At 40.8% G+C, this 19,060-nt stretch overlaps 1 protein-coding gene across 1 annotated transcript in view; it reads left to right on the top strand.

The window, feature by feature from the left end:
- The window catches only part of TNNI3K (TNNI3 interacting kinase), a 350,776-nt gene extending 332,831 nt beyond the window's left edge, over positions 1 to 17,945 (top strand). Inside the window, exons 24-25 of the mRNA XM_010849426.1 lie at positions 14,041 to 14,120; positions 17,422 to 17,945. Coding sequence (XP_010847728.1) covers positions 14,041 to 14,120; positions 17,422 to 17,498 — 157 coding nt within the window. The 3' untranslated portion in view covers positions 17,499 to 17,945. The remainder of the gene's footprint in view (positions 1 to 14,040; positions 14,121 to 17,421) is intronic.
- Positions 17,946 to 19,060: the final 1,115 nt, after the last annotated feature.

Raw genomic sequence — 19,060 nt, 5'->3', positions numbered from 1 at the left:
AGAAGCAACATTAGAGTGGACATGGAACAGACTGGTTCCAAATAGGAAAAGGAGTACATCAAGGCTGTATATTGTCACCCTGCTTATTTAACTTATATGCAAAGTACATCATGAGAAACGCTGGGCTGGAAGAAGCACAAGCTGGAATCAAGATTGCCAGGAGAAATGTCAATCACATCAAATATGCCGATGACACCATCCTAATGGCAGAAAGTGAAGAAGAACTAAAGAGCCTCTTGATGAAAGTGAAAGAGGAGAGTGAAAAAGTTGGCTTAAAGCTCAACATTCAGAAAACTAAGATCATGGCATCCGGGCCCATCACTTCATGGCAAATAGATGGGAAAACAATGGAAACAGTGCAGAGTTTATTTCTGGGGGCTCCAAAATCACTGCAGATGGTGACTGCAGCCATGAAATTAAAAGACACTTACTCCTTGGAAGGAAAGTTATGACCAACCTAGACAGCATATTAAAAAGCTTTGCCAACAAAGCATTGCCAACATTACTTTACCAACAAAGGTCCTTCTAGTCAAATCTGTGGTTTTTCTAGTAGTCATGTTTGGATGTGAGAATTGGACTATAAAGAAGACTGAGCACCCAAGAATTTATGCTTTTGAATTGTGGTGTTGGAGAAGACTCTTGAGAGTCCCTTGGACTGCAAGGAGATCAAACCAGTCAATCCTAAAGGAAATCAGTCCTGAATATTCATTGGAAGGACTGATGCTGAAGCTGAAACTCCAATGCTTTGGCCACCTGATGTGAAAAATTGACTCATTTGAAAAGACCTTGTTACTGGGAAAGATTGCAGGCGGGAGGAGAAGGGGACAACAGAGGATGAGATGGTTGGATGACATCACGGACTCAATGGACATAAGTTTGAGTAAGCTCCGGAAGTTGGTGATGGACACCCAATCTTGGAGTGCTGCAGTCCATGGGGTCACAAAGAGTCGGAAACGACTGAGCACCTGCTAAGTCATGTCCAACTATTTTTAACCCCATGAACTGCAGTACACCAGGCTTCCCTGTCCTTCACTATCTCCCAAAGTCTGCTCAAACTCGTATCCATTGAGTCTATGATACCATCCATTCATCTCATCCTCTGTTCAGTTCAGTTCAGTCAGTAAGTCGTGTCCGACTCTTTGCGACCCCATGGACAGCAGCATGCCAGGCCTCCCTGTCCATCACCAACTCCCGGAGTTTACTCAAACTCATATCCATTGAGTTGGTGATGCCGTCCAACCATCTCATCCTCTGTCATCCCCTTCTCCTCCGGCCTTCAACCTTTCCCAGCATCAAGGTCTTTTCCAATGAGTCAGCTCTTTGCATCAGGTGGCCAAAGTATTTGGGTTTCAGCTTCAACATCAGTCCTTCCTATGAGTATTCAGGACTAATTTCCTTTTAAGATTGACTGGTTGGATTTCCTTGCAGTCCAATGGACTCTCGAGAGTCTTCTCCAACACCATAGTTCAAAAGCAGCAATTCTTCGGTGCTCAGCTTTCCTTATAATCCAACTCTCACATCCATGGCTTCCTTGATGGCTCAGAGGTTAAAGCATCTGCCTGCAATGTGGGAGACCGGGGTTCAATCCCTGGGTCGGGGAGATCCCCTGGAGAAGGAAATGGCAACCCACTCCAGTTTTCTTGCCTGGAGAATCCCATGGATGGAGGAGCCTGGTAGGCTACAGTCCACGGGGTCTCAAAGAGTCAGACACGACTGAGCGACTTCACTCACTTTTCACTCACATCCATACATGACCACTGGAAAAACCATAGCCTTGACTAGAAGGACCTTTGTTGGCAAAGTAATGTCTCTGCTTTTTAATATGCTATCTAGGTTGGTCATAACTTTTCTCCCAAGGAGTAAGCGTCTTTTAATTTCATGGCTGCAATCACCATCTGCAGTGATTTTGGAGCCCAAAAAATAAAGTCACTCACTGTTTCTACTGTTTGTCCATCTATTTGCCATGAAGTGATGGGGCCAGATTCCATGATCTTAGTTTTCTGAATGTTGAGCTTTAAGTCAACTTTTTCACTCTCTTCTTTCACTTTCATCAAGAGGCTCTTTAGTTCTTCTTCACTTTCTGCCATAAGGGTGGTGTCATCTGCTTATCTGAGGTTATTGGTATTTCTCCCAGCAATCTTGATTCCAGCTTGTGCTTCTTCCAGCCTAGCATTTCTTATGATGTACTCTGCATATAAGTTAAATAAGCAGGGTGACAATATACAGCCTTGATGTACTCCTTTTCCTATTTGGAACCAGTCTATTGTTCCGTGTCCAGTTCTAATTGTTGCTCCCAGACCTGCATACAGGTTTCTCAGGAGGCAGGTCAGGTGGTCTGGTATTCCCATCTCTTTCAGAATTTTCCACAGTTTATTGTGATCCACACAGTCAAAAGCATTGGCATAGTCAATAAAGCAGAAATAGATGTTTTTCTGGAACTCTTGCTTTTTCGATGATCCAGCGAATGTTGATAATTTGATCTCTGGTTCCTCTGCCTTTTCTAAAACCAGCTTGAACATCTGGAGGTTCATGGTTTACATATTGTTGAAGCCTGGCTTGGAGAATTTTGAACATTACTTTGGTAGTATGTGAGATGAGTGCAATTGTGTGGTAGTTTGAGCATTCTTTGGCATTGTCTTTCTTTGGGATTGGAATGAAAACTGACCTTTTCCAGTCCTGTGGCCACTGCTAGTTTTCCAAATTTCCTGGCATATTGAGTGCAGTGCTATCACAGCATCATCTTTTAGGATTTGAAATAGCTTAATTGGAATTCCATCACCTCCACTAGCTTTGTTCACATTGATGCTTTATACCATCCAACCATCTTATCCTCTGTAACCTGCTTCTTCTCATGCCCTCAGTCTTTCCCAGCATCAGGGTATTTTCCAATGAATCGGCTCTTGGCATTAGGTGGCCACAGTATTGGAGCATCAGCAAAGGTCCTTCCAATGAATATTCAGGGTTGATTTCCCTGAGGTTTGAATTACAACTGTGTGACCCTGGACAAGACTTAGACTTTCTAAGCCTTGGTTTCCTTGCATGTAAAATGAATTTTTGGGTGGAGCAAAGATTATAGGGATTGTAAGGCATCTGATTGTGTTCCTGGCAGATGTACTAAAAATTTTAGTTTCCCCTCTCCACTTAAAAAGAAGAATAAAAATCATCAAAGAAGACTAGAGGTTTACCACTCCAGCTTATATTCTTGACTTCACTCTAACCTTAGCATATGAACTTGGGTACATTAATTCACTTTACTTGGCTTCAGTGTACTTCTCAGTAAAATGGGAGGTGGTTAAATGGAGGGATGAGGAGTGGGCTTAATAACTCTCATGCTACCAAGATCTCACAGTTCTGTATTTAACAAGATTTCCCTGTTTTGGATACAAACAGTGAAGAATAAGAAAGGTTCTGCTATATTTAAAGGCTCTTCCTCAGTTTACCAGGCAAAGTCCACCTCCTGCTAGACTGTACAGCTGATTCGTTTATACCTGTTTAAAGCAGAGGTAAACTGAGAGGTGGTAGTGTTGTCAGGTTACTGTTGAGCACATTAATAATTTATAAACCATCAAGGAATTAATGCACACTTTCAGTTCTCACTGCATTTTTCTTTATTCATAATTCTTTACCTAATTGCTTTTTCCTTTAAAATTAAGGGAGCTGAGACCTTGGCTATTTGCCTAATGGCTCAAACACAGCCATGACCCATTGCCAAGTCTTTCAGTCTTTTTATAGCCCAGGGACATTTGCCGTTGACAGAAAGCTGATGGGCTTGATTTTCCTGAAAAAGATACTTTGCACTGACCTCTGACCCCATTAAATACTTTGGCCATTGCCCATTTACTGTAATGGGTGCAATAAATTTGTTTTAATTTAGGACATTATCAAGTAGGGAATATTGACAAAGACAAAACAATGTTTTCAAAACAGCCAGAGGGAAATCATGAATAAATAAATATGTTGAATCTAGCTGATAAATTAACAAAGGTTTATTCATGGTAATCTGACTGGACTATTTCAAAGTTAGGCCAAAGGTGATTCTGTATCTAATAGAAGTGTCGTCTTTCTCTTTAGGCCAAAGAAAAGGTGTGTGGCATAGAGAGAAATTGCAAAGTGTACAGCGGCATTCATCCCTTCTGACAGATCTGTTTTAAATAGATGTATTTGTTTTCAGCTAAATGCCAAAAGGAATAGCCAGATGACTCTAGTAGCCTTTTCTATGGCAAGGCATTTATTTTCTTTGTGTAAACACCTTTATTAGGGATCTGAGCAGGCTGTTTCTTCACTTTTTCTTTGTATTAGTCCTTTAGATTAGTGTCAAAGCTCTGAAATTAAATATTGCCTGTCTTTGTTTCCTTTTGAGTGAAATAAATGACTCCTAACCTGGATATATTCCTCTGAAGGAAGGGGATGAGGGTGCATATGGCGCCGATCCTTGGGCTAATATCCTTAGATAGGTAACAGGGTTCAGACCGATGGCAAAAGGATCCACAAACCACCAAGCATATTTGCAAAGCTGTGAGGCCTTAGATGGTGCTATTTTATGCAAAATCCAAATGGCTAAATCTTCCAGGTTACAGGCCGCCCTGGAGGGCCTTTTTAGCTGCATAAAACTAACTGGAACCACTTGAAAGAAGAAAATTTTGCCTAAAGTGTTTAATCACACTGGTAGCCTAATTGTTTTCTATTCAATTTAGGACAGTGTTTAGGAAGATGAATCCATGTGTGCAGCTTAGGAAACCTTACACAAGCTCAGAGAGTCGGGGAGAATCATAAACATCTCATTTATAAAGTTTGGTGTGTGTGTCTCATGTTTTGACATCACTGCTCAGGAACGGGAAAGCCATTGTCAGACAGTGGAAAGTATACTTGTTTAAAAGGTCTAACAAAGCAAAACATGAGAAGCTGATTCTGGTCTCTCTATGATAAGGAGGCATATTCTCCATAAGAATTTTCTTGATCACTTTTGCATGCAAAGGGTCCAAAACTCTGTTAAGTCATGACTCATTCAGTGAGCTCCCCATGTGGTAACACATCAACAATTTGACATGTGCTGCCTGGTGGGCTGCTGTCTATGGGGTCGCACAGAATCGGACACGACTGAAGCAACTTAGCAACAGCAGCAGCTGTTACGTGTGTGTGCGTGTGTTCAGTCATGTCTGATTCTTTGTCACCCCATGGACTATAACCTGCCAGCTCCTCTGTCCATGGGATTCTCCAGACAAGGGTACTGGAGTGGGTTGCCAGGCCCTCCTCCAGGAGATCTTCCCACGTAAAGGATGAAACACATGTCTTCTTCTGTGGCTCTTGCATTGGCAGGGAGAGTCTTTACCACTAAACTACCTCAGAAGCCCATACTGCTGTTAAATGACGTGTATTTTAGAAGACAAAGCATGCACTGGAAGTATAAAGACCTGTTGATCAAGTTTTGGTTCTGCTTCTTGCTAGTTCTGTGAGTTTATGCAGGTGATTCAAACTTTTGAGCCTGGCTTTCCACCTGCATGGGATTGATGCCTTCTTGGACAACCATGGAGGTTTTAAGCTAAACTCCATGGAGGTTTTAAATTCTTTAATCAGTCGAAAAGTATGTGCAAGCTATAAAGCCCTCTGCAAATATAAGAAATTATTTTTATGTCACTGTGACAGAACTTAATGTTCTAGGTTGCTTTATTTTTATCCGGTTGCTTTAATTTTACTCTTGCTTGCAAGTCATGTAGACAGTATACGTGTGCTGTAATTCACTAAGGCAAAATCCCCAGCTCGGCATAAGCCACATTTGGAATAATATGATAAAAATGGATTGTATGCCCATCTGAAGTCTTCTTTGGAATGTAATTTCTTCAAAAGCAATTATGGCACTAACAGGTATTCCGAGAATTCATGAATCCCACAGCCAAAGCCATGATTTGCTGCTTCAATACCAGACGCATTTGGCAGGCTGTGATTTGGAAGCCACAATGTGGTGCGTGCGTGTGTGTGTGTGTGTGTGTGGGTGCCTGCTCAGTCCTGTCCAACTCTTTGTTGACTGTAGCCCTCCAGGTTTCTCTGTCTATAGGATTCTCCAGGCAAGAATACTGAAGTGGGTTGCTATTTCTTCCTCCAGGGAATCTTGACCCAGGGAATCTTCCTGACTCAGGGATCCAACCCGCATCTTACATCTCCTGCATTGGCAGGTGGAGTCTTTACCACTTGTGCCATCTGGGAAGCCACAATACTGGCTGCTTTTGAGGATCTAAATGGGGCCATTTGCACCCACTGAGGCATTGCCTGCTCCCACCACTCAGGAGAGATGGGACCCAGATTCCCCGGGATTTCTTCAGACAATCTTTTTCTTCCTTCCTTATGGACCTTAACAACATATCTTTCTGGATTAAGAGGTGACAGTGTTTTAGGGTTTTTCCCCACCCCTCAGGTGTTCGATATGAGTATTCTATAAATGTGCCTTATATAAAAACCCTTGTGAAGCAGCTCAGAATTTTTCAGTGCCAACCTTACACAGCCTGTCATTCAAACCCTTAATGATGGGTTATGTGAAAGTGACTTCTCTACACTTTCCTTTGCTTCATCTTAGATGGCAGCGTGGTTCTTCCTTTGAAGAAAAAAAGCACTCAAGACGACGGTTCCTTCAGGCAAATAGCATGGTTCAGTTACTACATCAAATGAAATGTACATAGACAAAAAGCTACAAACACCAGCTTGAGCAGAAGTGGTAATGTAGAGCTAGGTATGCGGTGGTGTGTGTATGGGAATCAGGCATTCGGCCCTGGCCAAATGTCAGTCAGTGCAGATAAGGAAGATAAAAATCTTCTGCCTAAGTGGAAACTGTGTAATTTCACTCTGCCTTTCCAATACATCAAAGCTAGTTTCAGAGACTACATCATTTCCAGATACCTTCTAAAGAATCATAGAATGTAAAAAATAGAGGTCATGTGACTTCCAGATGGATACCGGGATCCCTCTGTAGCACCTAGCTGGAACAAGATGTTCCAACCACAGATGGAATATGCCTGGAGATGGGATGGTACCCGCTTCTAGAACAACTCAATCTATTTATGGACAGTTCTAACGTTAGGAAATGCAGTACTTTGTTTTAACTTTTCCCAATGTCTAAACTGTAGGAGATGTCACCTACCTGAGGTCTTTGTCGATTCTGGATATTCAACCAGTGACAATCCAATCTAACCATTGTCAAGTGGCACAGACCTCCCCTCATTACTCATAAAGCAATCAGGCAAAGTTCTGCCCATGATATGAGTCTAGCTCTATGTTCTAACCTATGGATTGCCCCTTTAAGTTTATCCTTACTGAAAAGAAATAAAGCCAATCTGGCATATTTTTTTTCTTACTGAAGCCATGCTAGCTTCTAGTGATCAGAATTGTCTTTAAGTGTACAGAAAACCTGTTTTCATATTCTTTTGGGGAGTTTTGCCCATCGTACGCATTAACCCACCAGCTTAGTTTGTGAACTCTGCCTAACTCCTGCTTTGGAGAGTTCAATCTATATTTGGGTGTGTTCTATCTGCTACTGCTTTTCCCACTCTTCAAGGTTCCTCTGTATCTTATGTACATATTGATTTACTTCTCCCTGGATAATATTTTTGCTTAATGTGCTTGTCATGAGAGTCATTATCTCTGCATTCATTTCAGCCAACATAGCCTCATATTTTAGTTTTGAATGTCCTTGTTGTCTTTGCTCAGGGTACATGAGTGACTATTTGCAAGCAGGCTATGTTGCGCTGACAAGCCACAGTCTGAATGGTGTGCACACACAAAAATACAAATCGTCTTATTTGGATTTGGGTGTGAACTGGCCTCGTTAGCAGCCAATCAACTAGGTAGTCTATAACATAACATGTGGACTGAGAAGCAAAAAATAACTTCTGAATTTTGGTTCAGGGTACATGAGTGACTATTTGCAAGCAGGCTATGTTGCGTTGGATAAATTATTCATTCTCTAGTGTACCTTTTGGGTATAGTGGCTCAGCTGGTAAAGAACCCGCCTGCCAGTGCAGTAGACGCAAGAGACGCGGGTTCAATCCCTGGGTCGGGAAGATCCCCTGGAGAAGGAAATGACAACCCACTCCAGTATTCTCTCCTGGGAAATTCCATGGACAGTGGGAGCCTGGTGGGCTACAGTCCGTGGGGACCACAAAGAGTCACACATGACTGACTGACTGAACAGACACACACACAGGATATCTTTATAAGAGAAAGTGACTGATGATTATGCTTATCTTTGTATATCCATCACAGAGCTAATATGAACTATTTAGCCTAAAATGACTGAAACTGTTTTAGCACTAAGATATATCAATATAATGTTGTAGTATGCAAAAACTAACCTAAAGACTATCTTATTCTCTTTAAAATACAAAGTTTCATTCCATTCCCAAAAGAGGTATATATAAAATTATCATTATAACATTATATATCATTCATATATATGCTTATATATGATACATATTATCCTTTTAGCATAAAGAAAGCCTCCTAGGTGACCAGTAACATGAAGTGCTACAAAATTGAGTGTTTTACTTACCTGCCATTGGTTCAGATTTACTTTCACTGAATTCATGGGGCAGCTGCATCCTGGAAATGCCTATTTACACTGGCCATGACTTTAGCAAACAGAGGTCCTGGTGTGTCTCTGAAACTCTGGGCTTCTGTGAAACTCCCACTGAAGTCTGGATTACCCATGGGTTGAGGACAGTTAGTTCCACTGATCAAGGTCTGGTTTCTTCTGCTTTGTTTGCCTTGACTGTGCTTAGCTTCCATCTGTCTGTCATCCTAGAATAGCAGCCAGAGACAGCTTATGTGGTATCTCTTGGGCAGGAAGGTTAAGTCCCCTGGCACGGATTGCATTCAGCAACTAAATAAATAAGACAACTTGGAGATGGGCTTTTATTCATAGGAAACCAGATAGCCTTTTTGATGATAAAATATTTATTCCCTATTATCTTCTTGTTGCCAAGACTACTGCTTATGGCTCATTTCTTAAAAGGAGCTTGAGTGCTAAGGAGGTTACAGGAATTAGTAAGGTAATTTTGATTTTGAAAAATATCTTGAATGAGATTATGTTGTCCAAAACTGAGTGTGATTTGCCATTTAATGTTGATTGAGATCACTCTAAGTCCCACTTTAGTTTAATACTTTCTTTTTTTAATCATTGTTTTTCTGTAAGAAACAGTATCTTCACTTTATAGCTTAAGAAAGTAACCAAATATGTAATCATTTTTAAGGCAGCTAAGTGAATTAATCTATATGAATTCATGTAAGTGTTTAGAAAAGTCTAAACTTCTCCAAATGAATATTTTGTAATAATTTAACACACTTTTATTATTTTAACTATTTACAAAGTACCAGCTAGGTCCTGCAGAAGACCCACAGGTATTAGGATCTCAGACCTGCACAGGCATTCTGTTTAGTGGGGTATTAGTATGGAAATATCCAGTACTGTTGCCTGGAAACTCCCATGGACGGAGGAGCCTGGTAGGCTGCAGTCCATGGAGTCGCGAAGAGTCAGACACGACTGAGCGACTTCACTTTCACTTTTCACTTTCCTGCATTGGAGAAGGAAATGGCAACCCACTCCAGTGTTCTTGCCTGGAGAATCCCAGGGATGGGGGAACCTGGTGGGCTGCCGTCTATGGGGTTGCACAGAGTCGGACACGACTGAAGCGACTTCGCAGCAGCAACAGTATGGAACTACAGATCATTCTACACCAAGGCAGACTCTGATAAGCCCTGTGTCTGGAGTAAAAAGTACTAGAGGGATATGGAATTCCAACTGGGAGTATCCAAGAGGACTTTGAGGAAATGCTTTGAGTTGGAACTTGATAAATAATAAAAGTAGGTAACATTTTTGAGTGCTTACTAAATGTTAGAACTGTTCAAAATACTTTAAAACTTATAAATATTTCTTTTATTCTCTAAAATTAAACATCATAAGCGAAGTCTTGTTGTAATTCCCATTTTATAGTTGCACAAACTGAGGCACATGCCAGTTAAACAATTTGCCAAAAAGGTCATAGAACTAATAAACAGTGGAGTGAAGACTCAAATTCAGGAGTCTTGCACCAGAAGGCTTATTGTCATTCTTAAAGGAGGCAAGAATATACAGTGGAGAAAAGATAGTCTCTTCAGTAAGTGGTTCTGGAAAAATTGAACAGCTACATGTAAAGAATGAAATTAGAACACTCCCTAACCCCATACATGAAAATAAACTCAAAATGGATTAAAGACCTAAATGTAAGGACAGGCACTATAAAACTCTTAGAGGAAAACATGGACAGAACACTCACATAAATTGCAGCAAGATCTTTTTTGACCCACCTCTTAGAGTAATGAAAATAAAAACAAAAATAAACAAATGGAATCTAAAGCTTTTGCATAGAAAAGAAAATCATAAACAAGACAAAAAGACAACACTCAGAATGGGTGAAAATATTTGCAAACAAAGCGACTGACAAGAGATTAATCTCCTAAATACACAAACAACTCAGGCAGCTCAATATAAAACAAATAAACAGCCCAATCAAAAAATGGCTGAAAGACATTTCTCCAAAGAAGACATAGAGATGACATAGATACACATAAAAAGATGCTCAGTATCACAAATTATTCTAGTTATTAAAGAAGTGCAAATCAAAACTACAATGAGGTAAATCCTCACACGATCAGAGTACCCATAGGCAAAAAAATCTTTGAACAAAAATGCTGGAGAGGATGTGGAGAAAAGAGAGCCCTCCTATACTGTTGGTGGCTCAGACGGTAAAGCGTCTACCCGGAATGTGGAGACCCTGGTTCAATCCCTGGGTCGGGAAGATTCCCTGGAGAAGGAAATGGCAACCCACTGCAGTACTCTTGCCTAGAAAATTCCATGGATGGAGGAGCCTGGTGGGCTACAGTCCATGGGGTCGCAAAGACTCGGACAGAACTGAGCAACTTCACTTTACTTTACTTTATTTTTATACTGTTGGTGGGAATGTAAAATGGCACAGCCACTATGGAGTATTGTATAGCATTTCCTTAAAAAGCTAAAATAGAACTACCATATGACCCAGCAATCCCATTCCTGGGCATATACCTAGAGAAAACCATTATTCAAAAAGGTACATGCACCCCATTCACTGTAGCACTATTTGCAATAGCCGGGACACAGAAACAACCTAAGTGTTCATCAACAGAGGAACAGATTAAGAAGATGTGGTGTGCGTATACAATGGAATATTACTAAACCATAAAAAGGAATGAAAGTTGTGCCACTTGCAGAGACATAGATGGACCTAGAGACTACACAGAGTGAAGTAAGTCAGAAAGAAAAGAACAAATTTATATTAATACATGTCTGTGGAATCTAGAGAAACTGTACAGATGGACTTATTTGCAAAGCAAAAATAGAAATACCAATATAGAGAACAAATGTATGGATACCAAGAGGGGAAAGGAGGAGGTGGGATGAATTGGGAGATTGGAACGGACATGTATGTATATACTACTATGTATAAAATAGATAACTAATGAGAACCTACTGTATAGCACCAGGAACTCTACTCAGTCCTGTGTTGACCTAACTGGGAAGGAAATCCCCAAAAGAGGGGATATGTGTATGCATATATATATGCATAGCAGAAACTAACACAGCATTGTAAAGCAGCTACAGTCCAATAAAAATTAAAAAAAAAAAAAGAAGAGAAAAAGAAAAGCATTCCAAGCAGACGTCACAAATGCAAAAGCTGTGAATTGAGAGAAAGCTTGGAAGGTTCAAAGGACAGAAAGAATGACCAAAAAAGTGCTTAGCAAAGATGGTGAGAGGGGTGTGAAACAAGGTTTGAGAGAGCATTGTATTTGAGGGCAAAGTATTTGTGTTTTATTCTAAATGAACTGGGGAGTCATTGGAAGGTTTTAAGTATGTTTTATTTATTTATTTATTTATTCATTTATTTATTTTTGGCTGTGCTGGGTATTTGTCACTGCACAAACTTCTCTAGTTGTGGTGAGCAGGGGCTACTTTCTAGTTGCGGTCCATGGGCTTTTCATTGCAGTGGTTTCTCTTGTTGTGGAGCATGGGCTCTAGGGCATGCAGGCTTCAGTAGTTGCAGCATATGGGTACAGTAATTGCTGCTCCCAGGCTGTAGAGCATAGGCTCAGTAGTTATGGCACACAGGCTTAGTTGCTCTGTGGCATGTGGGACTTTCCCAGATCAGGGATCAAACCCGTGTCTCCGGCATTAGCAGGTGGATTCTTTACCACTGAGCTTCCAGGGAAGCCCTTAAGTATGTCTTAGGTAGGTAAATGACTTCAGTTCAGTTGCTCAGTCATGTCTGACCCTTTGCGACCCCATGGACTGCAGCACACCAGGCCTTCCTGTCCATTACCAACTCCCAGAGTTTACTCAAACTCATGTCCTTTGAGTCAGTGTCGCCATCCAAACATCTCATCCTCTGTCTTCCCCTTCTCCTCCCGCCTTCAATCTTTCCCACCATCAGGGTCTTTTCAAATGAGTCAGTAAATGGCTTATGCTTTTATATTTTGAAAAGACCACTCTGGGTAATATATGGAGAATGAATTATAAGGGGACAGAAATAAAAGCAGGAAAATCAATTAGGAGGCAAATTGCAGCAGTCCGAACAAGAAAGATAGATGGCCTAAACCTTGAAGGAGGAGAGATGGATGGATTGGGGTTACATTTGGGATGCAAAGTTAAAAAGATTTGAATTAGGTGGAAGATAAAAGAAAAAGAAAGGTGCCAAGAATGACCCCAGAATTTTGGGTTAAGTAACTGAATGGTGTAGTACCAGTAATGAGCTGGGGAGAACTGGCTTGGAGACAGGGGGAGTTACAAGTTCTACAGTGGACATAGTGGGACAGCTCTGGGCGTAACTTGGGTTGCCTCTTTAAGGATGCTAAAGTATGGATGAGAGAAATGGATACAAGAGGAATTACAGATATATGACTGACAGATGTGATTTATATTAGGTTGAAAGCTCTGATAACTTCAGGTTTTGAGTCTGAAAAAGTAGAAAAGAAGCGATCCCATTAACCTACATGGTAGAGTAGAAGTTTGGCAAAGAGAAGGATTAAGCTGAGGAATCATGAGAAAATTCCCAATTGAATACTGGGCAAGGATATAGGCCTTAGAATATGGAAGACTTGGGTTTGAATCCTAGGTGAGCCATTTACCAAATGTATGTAACAAGTTTCTTAGTTGCCCCAGCCTCCGTTTCTAATCTATGTATTCAGAGACACTCAGTCATGTCCAACTCTTTGCAACCCCATGGACTGTAGCCCGCCAAGCTCCTCTGTCCATGGGGTTCTCCTGGAAGGAATACTGGAGTGGGGTGCCATTTTCTCTTCCAAGGCATCTTCCCCACCCAGGAATGGAATCCAAGACTCTTACATCTCCTGCATTGGCAGGCATATTCTTTACCATTAGCACCACCTGGAAAGCCCTTCTGATCTAGAAAATGAGAGAAATAATAATGATAAAGATTAAATATAATGATATATGCAAATAATACATAAGAATCATACAATAAATACCATTATCACTATCTCTTATAATTCGTGTTATAATAATATCAATATAAAAATAACATTATATTTTGGGATGTGTTTCATTTCTGTTGATTATGACTAAGATGATAACATTCTGGTCATTAGTTCCTTTTAAGCAAGACTTGCAAGGATATTAACCCAGATTTTATATTCAACTCTTTTTGCTATATTTAATCATCAAGACAAATTGCATATTATTTATGTATTTTCCCTGATTTTACAGATCAATACACTAAGGCTCAGAAAGGGTTCTATGTCTAAGATTATACAGCTAGGAATTGGAGCCTACCTAGATCTGACACACTTAGATCAACTTGCTGCAAATAATTCTGAGTTCTTCCCCAAAAAGTCAGTATAAGATAAAAGTACCATTGTATCACATTGCCAGTTCTCTGATATCTATGCTGAGAGAATAAATTCTGTTTTATAAAAATGTTATTAGCAAATGCCACTGCAATTTTCACAGTGTCTCATGGAATTTTCTAGTGCTGGACAATGTTCCACTCAAGGCCTGTCTTTGGATGACATGAAGAAAAGTCTTCAGTTCTCAACCATTGACAAATATGGTAAGTATACAGATTCACCAGATTGACTAAGAAAAGTACCCTTGGGAAGGTGATATCTGTTTGATAATGAGGGAGAGAAGATTCTATTTTGTAATAAGTAGAAATGAAGGGTGCTTTGAAAAACATTATAAAAGTGGGAAATTTGCTCTTGTAGGTCATAAGTCTAGTTATCTTTGAGTTTAATAATGTGTGCATAAGTTTTTAAGTGTATGTACAAGTATATGGGAGTGTGTGTACATGTGGAAAAAGTACAACTTTTATGAAAATAATCTACATCTCATGACATTCCAAACATCTTGCTGCCACCTTATTGAGTTCACTTCCTCGAAGCCCCACATCACAGACATACAGGGAAGAGGAGAAAACAAGAGATGAGTTTCCACAATTGCACCATATCCTAGGGAAATGTTTTCTCTTTACCAAGTACCTGTGGGTAAAATGTGAACCCAGCTATTCTCTCAAAAAGCTGGAGAGGAGCTGAGGGTCTGTTTCACTGATGGGATCCATTTTGCAGAGGACTACTTTAGAAAGAATTAATAGAGCTCTTTGAAATAGTTAGCACAGTTCTGTGCTTGCCCCTGGAAGCTAGAGGATGGGCAATAACCGTTATCATCAGCTCCCATATTAAAGTGCCAGGCCTGTGATGTCCTTTCTCCAACCTCTAAGCCTGAGAGGCTCTATATTTTATTGGAATTTTAGCACAATGGGCTCATTTATTCATGGGAACTTCCTTTGACAATATGTAGAACTGAAAAAAAAATGTATGTCAGTTAAATAGATCAGATTTATTACAAGAACTGGGTTTGTGGAAGAATAAATCATGTTATGGTCCTGGCTCTGTGTTATTGATGCCAGCAGACCCTGCAGCTTTGGGATCCTCACCAATGCACTTTGTCTGTAGAGTATCAGTACCTAAGGCATTAGAAAGCCTTTAAGAAATGAAGGGGGAAAATGTTCTGGATAGATACGACAAACTACTTGGGAACATTAAAGAAAGAAACCTTTGTGCTTCTGACTCCCAGAACATGTCTAGAATGCAGCCGAGTGCTTTTCATCGTCGACTTTACGACATAATTGGCCACTCCAGTAACGGAGGAAAATATGTGCTAAGTGTCACATCATCACATTTTTTTATAGATATAATATCGTTTTTTCAAACCTTTACAGATATGACTGCACAACCACAAAATATAGGGCACCCTTTGAAGTGTGTGCTTTGACCAGGAGTCTATCCTTTCTTGGTGGAGTTTCAAAATGAAGCACTTCTTGATCTGTTTCTTAAAGGGATAATACATTGAACAGAATTCCTCAAGATGGAAAAGTCAGACAAAAAAAGATGTAATCATACAACAGTAGGTTTTTCTTATGTGTATATGTACCAGGGGTAGAAGAAAACATTAGGGTGTTTAAATGGAGTGAGAGTCCCAGTTGATGAAAAAGATGTTTTCGTTGTCTCCCACTAGGAACATCACATTGTACAAGACAGAACCCTTTAATTGCCCTCCATTTCCACTTCATAAACCACTTGTGGTACATAACAGCAACTTTATGAACTGTTTCTTCCCCAAAGAACAGGGCTAGAGAATGCAGATAAAATTAAGTACATAGCTGTACTTGAGACCTTTCACCCTTAAGAAACAAAACACGCAAACATGATTCAGTCTTTTCTTACAGCCATGGTCAAATTTCGTTTGGTCCCTCTTAAGTCAACTGATTGCACAAAGACTGTCCCTTCAACTCTGGTGATTATGGTATCAATAATAAATGTCAGCATCTATGTCCTGCTGATTTTGCTACCCATACCCGAAGGCAAGCCTGCCCACACTAGCACGAAGGACGCTCACAATCAGATTTCCACTGGAGCCCTATGGAGAGAGAGGCATGAAGCGTTGTAGACCAGTAAAATTGCATGTGGTACATTAGACAGTTGATTATACAGTAATGAGAGAATTACGAGCTTATTAAAGCATCTATCTATGCCTGGGATGGAGTTGCAGCTTCAGGCTGAATAAAAGGAAATATTTTTGCTCCAAGATACAGATTTTTCACCCACCCAGAGTTAGGATTCAGTAATGTGACTCCCGCTTCCCCTAACTGCAGCTGGCCAGGGCCAGCCCCACTAGCAAAAGGAGCCCTTCAAGCAGCATCAGCAGTGGTGGCTCTGCCTTTCCTGAGAGTTTATGTGCTGCCTAAGAGATGCTGATGGAGACCTTTCTCATGAAAATAAATATGCCCATTGAACTGTGTATCACCAGATGTCTTAATGAAAATGTGGATGGCTGAGTTGGTTTTGAAAACTCAGCTATCAAAAGGGGGCAAAAGCAGCATTAGCTACTGACAAATGTGCCCATTTTCACAGAAACAACGAATGGCTTCCCTGCTCAGAGTGGAAAGGTAACACTGCTTCCCTGGGCACGTCCTACGTTCTCTAGGACCGCGGCCAGATCCTGAGGCACTAGCTCGATTTTCTGGACACACCCAGGACTAGTGCTTCACTGAGCATCAAATGCCACTAGAATTCATACATAAGCATTAATGCACACTTAAAAATTGGAGTCTCAGAAAGAAAAGAAAAAACAATCAGAGCCAATCTGATATACAGAATACTCTGCTTTTCTCTATTGCCGTCTATATCTCCCCTTTCCAGCAGTCATCATCTGCTTCTCACTCACTGTGTGTCAGACACTGCTAATTGTCTTATGTGTGTTACCAACTTTTTGGCTAAGTACTTTACTTCTCCCCTTTACAATGAAGAAACTGAGGTTCAGAAAGGTTAACAAAAATCACAGATCTGGTAATAGTGGAGCCAGAGCTCAAACCCAGATTTGCCTGACATGAAGCTCATCCTTTTAGCCATCATGATATACCGCCTTCCTGAATTGTACCCTTCTTTACTCCAAACTGTCACCTGGCCAGCTTGGGTTCACATCAGACTCCCATCATTGATGTTCCTCTGGTCTCAGCTCTCTGTTATCCTTGTAAATTTTGCTTTTGTTTTATAATTGCTTGCCAGCAATGGGCAGGCAGACTCTTTACATGAGCCAGGAGAAGCTGCTTGGCAGCTATGTGTTACACTGGGTGAAGCTGTTAGAAAAATGGGGAGGGGACTTCGCTGGCAGTTCAGTGGTCAAGACTCTGAGCCCCTGCTGCAGGGGGCCTGGGTTCGATCCCTGGTCAGGGAACTAGGATCCCACATGCTGCATGGCACGGCCAAAACATTTAAAACAAAAAAAAGAAAAGAAAAATGGGGAGATGGGCTGAAAGGCTAATAAGTAACATCTGAACTTCTTTCCTGATACAGGCTACGTGTCTGATCCCATGAGCCCGATGCATTTTCATTCTTGCCGGAATAGCGGCAGCTTTGAGGATAGCAGCTGACAGCACTCCACATTTACCTAAGGAGAGTTTTCCTCCAAACTGACAGTAACAATTCCAACCATGGCAGTCGTGCTTCCAATTATAATATCTTACCCTCTAAGGTCTCCTTAAATTGGCTTGCGCATACTGGTCCTATTTAATTCCCTACCACAAGTTGGGCTTTGGATTTGGGGCTGAGGAATGAAATGCAAGAACCAAAACAAAATGTATTTGAAGAATTTTTTTTTAATTTTGTAAATTAAAAAAATAAATTCACGTTGTTGCTTGGAGATGGGGCCTCAGTCCATGGTGGGGACGTAACAATTATTATGTCTTCCTAGACTGAATTAAGTAGACTTGTGTTTGAAAGTCATACAATTGATTTCTTAGAATTGTTCATTTTCTTATCTCATTATGTTACTTCTAGTGCCCAGTTCTGTGATTAAAGATTTTTAGTGGCATACAAAATTGATTCAGAGTGTATTTCATTCCAACAAGACTTACACGAGGTACACCTTTCTTTCAGACATACTGGTAAAAAGAAGTAATGATCTTCAGATTAAGAAGCTCGCAAATATATAGCACAATTATTTGGCCTACTCTCTACATGGTACCAAGTGCTCTGTGCTCTGCCTGAGTGACCTGCTGCTGTCATCACCAAGGTGTCATAAATGCCATCGGTACCATTATGAAAGCAACCCACAAATGCAAAGCTGTCATTCATGCTAGAGTCTGGCCTGGTGCACTGGGAGGATAGCTAAGATGCCTGCTGCCTTCAGAAAATAAGAAATCTGCCCTTCAGTCTCCCAACCAGGGGGACAGGAATACTTCCACCAAACAAAATAGTTTTGCCATTCAGAGATAGACCCGGCAAAATCAAGCCGGAAACAATGAAAATTCAGTGTTATAATTACTGCTTTGCACCTTGGTAAGAGAAATAACATTAGTAAAGGAAGATTGGGCACTCTCTCAATCAGGGTTACTGGATCTCAGAATTATTGGAGGAACTGACTCTCTGTGGGGGCTGTCCTATGCACTGGGAGATTTTTAATAGCTTTCTGGCTTCTCCCCCCTGATGCCAGTAAGAGCTCCTTACATCACAACAATAAAAAATGTCTCCAGACTTTTCTAAATGTGTTTTGGGGGGACAAAATTGCCCCAGGTTAAGAGCCAGTGCCCCCAATCTTGAGATTAGGAGCCTGAAGAGAAATGAGAAGATAGATTCTGACTCTGGCTGGCTGCATTTAGGCAAAACTGCTTTCTCCTCCTCCTTAGTAATGTGCAATCATAGACAAACAGAGCTGAATAAGCACTGATTGCTCCTTCTGTCTGTGGCAAGCTGTTCCATCCTTCCTGACCCCCTAAGAACTAGAAATTATGTTGCTTGCGGGCAATTTCTATCAGAACAGCAACCCCACCTCTAAATCCTTCTGAACATTTTCTTATGACCTGTGGTCACAAAGCTGAAAGCCCCTACATGTACTGAAGAGCTTGGTGACAGCCCAACGAGAATCCAGAGGAGGAAGTAAAAACCATGGTACTTCCAATTAGATTTATCCTTTTTTAGCCCCCAGCCTTTTCAT

Source organism: Bison bison, unplaced genomic scaffold (assembly GCF_000754665.1).
Source record: "Bison bison bison isolate TAMUID 2011002044 unplaced genomic scaffold, Bison_UMD1.0 scf7180017864283, whole genome shotgun sequence".
NCBI classification, from domain to species: Eukaryota; Metazoa; Chordata; class Mammalia; order Artiodactyla; family Bovidae; genus Bison; species Bison bison.
Note: the sequence above shows the minus strand (reverse complement) of the source record. Positions and strands in the feature narration are given on the sequence as shown.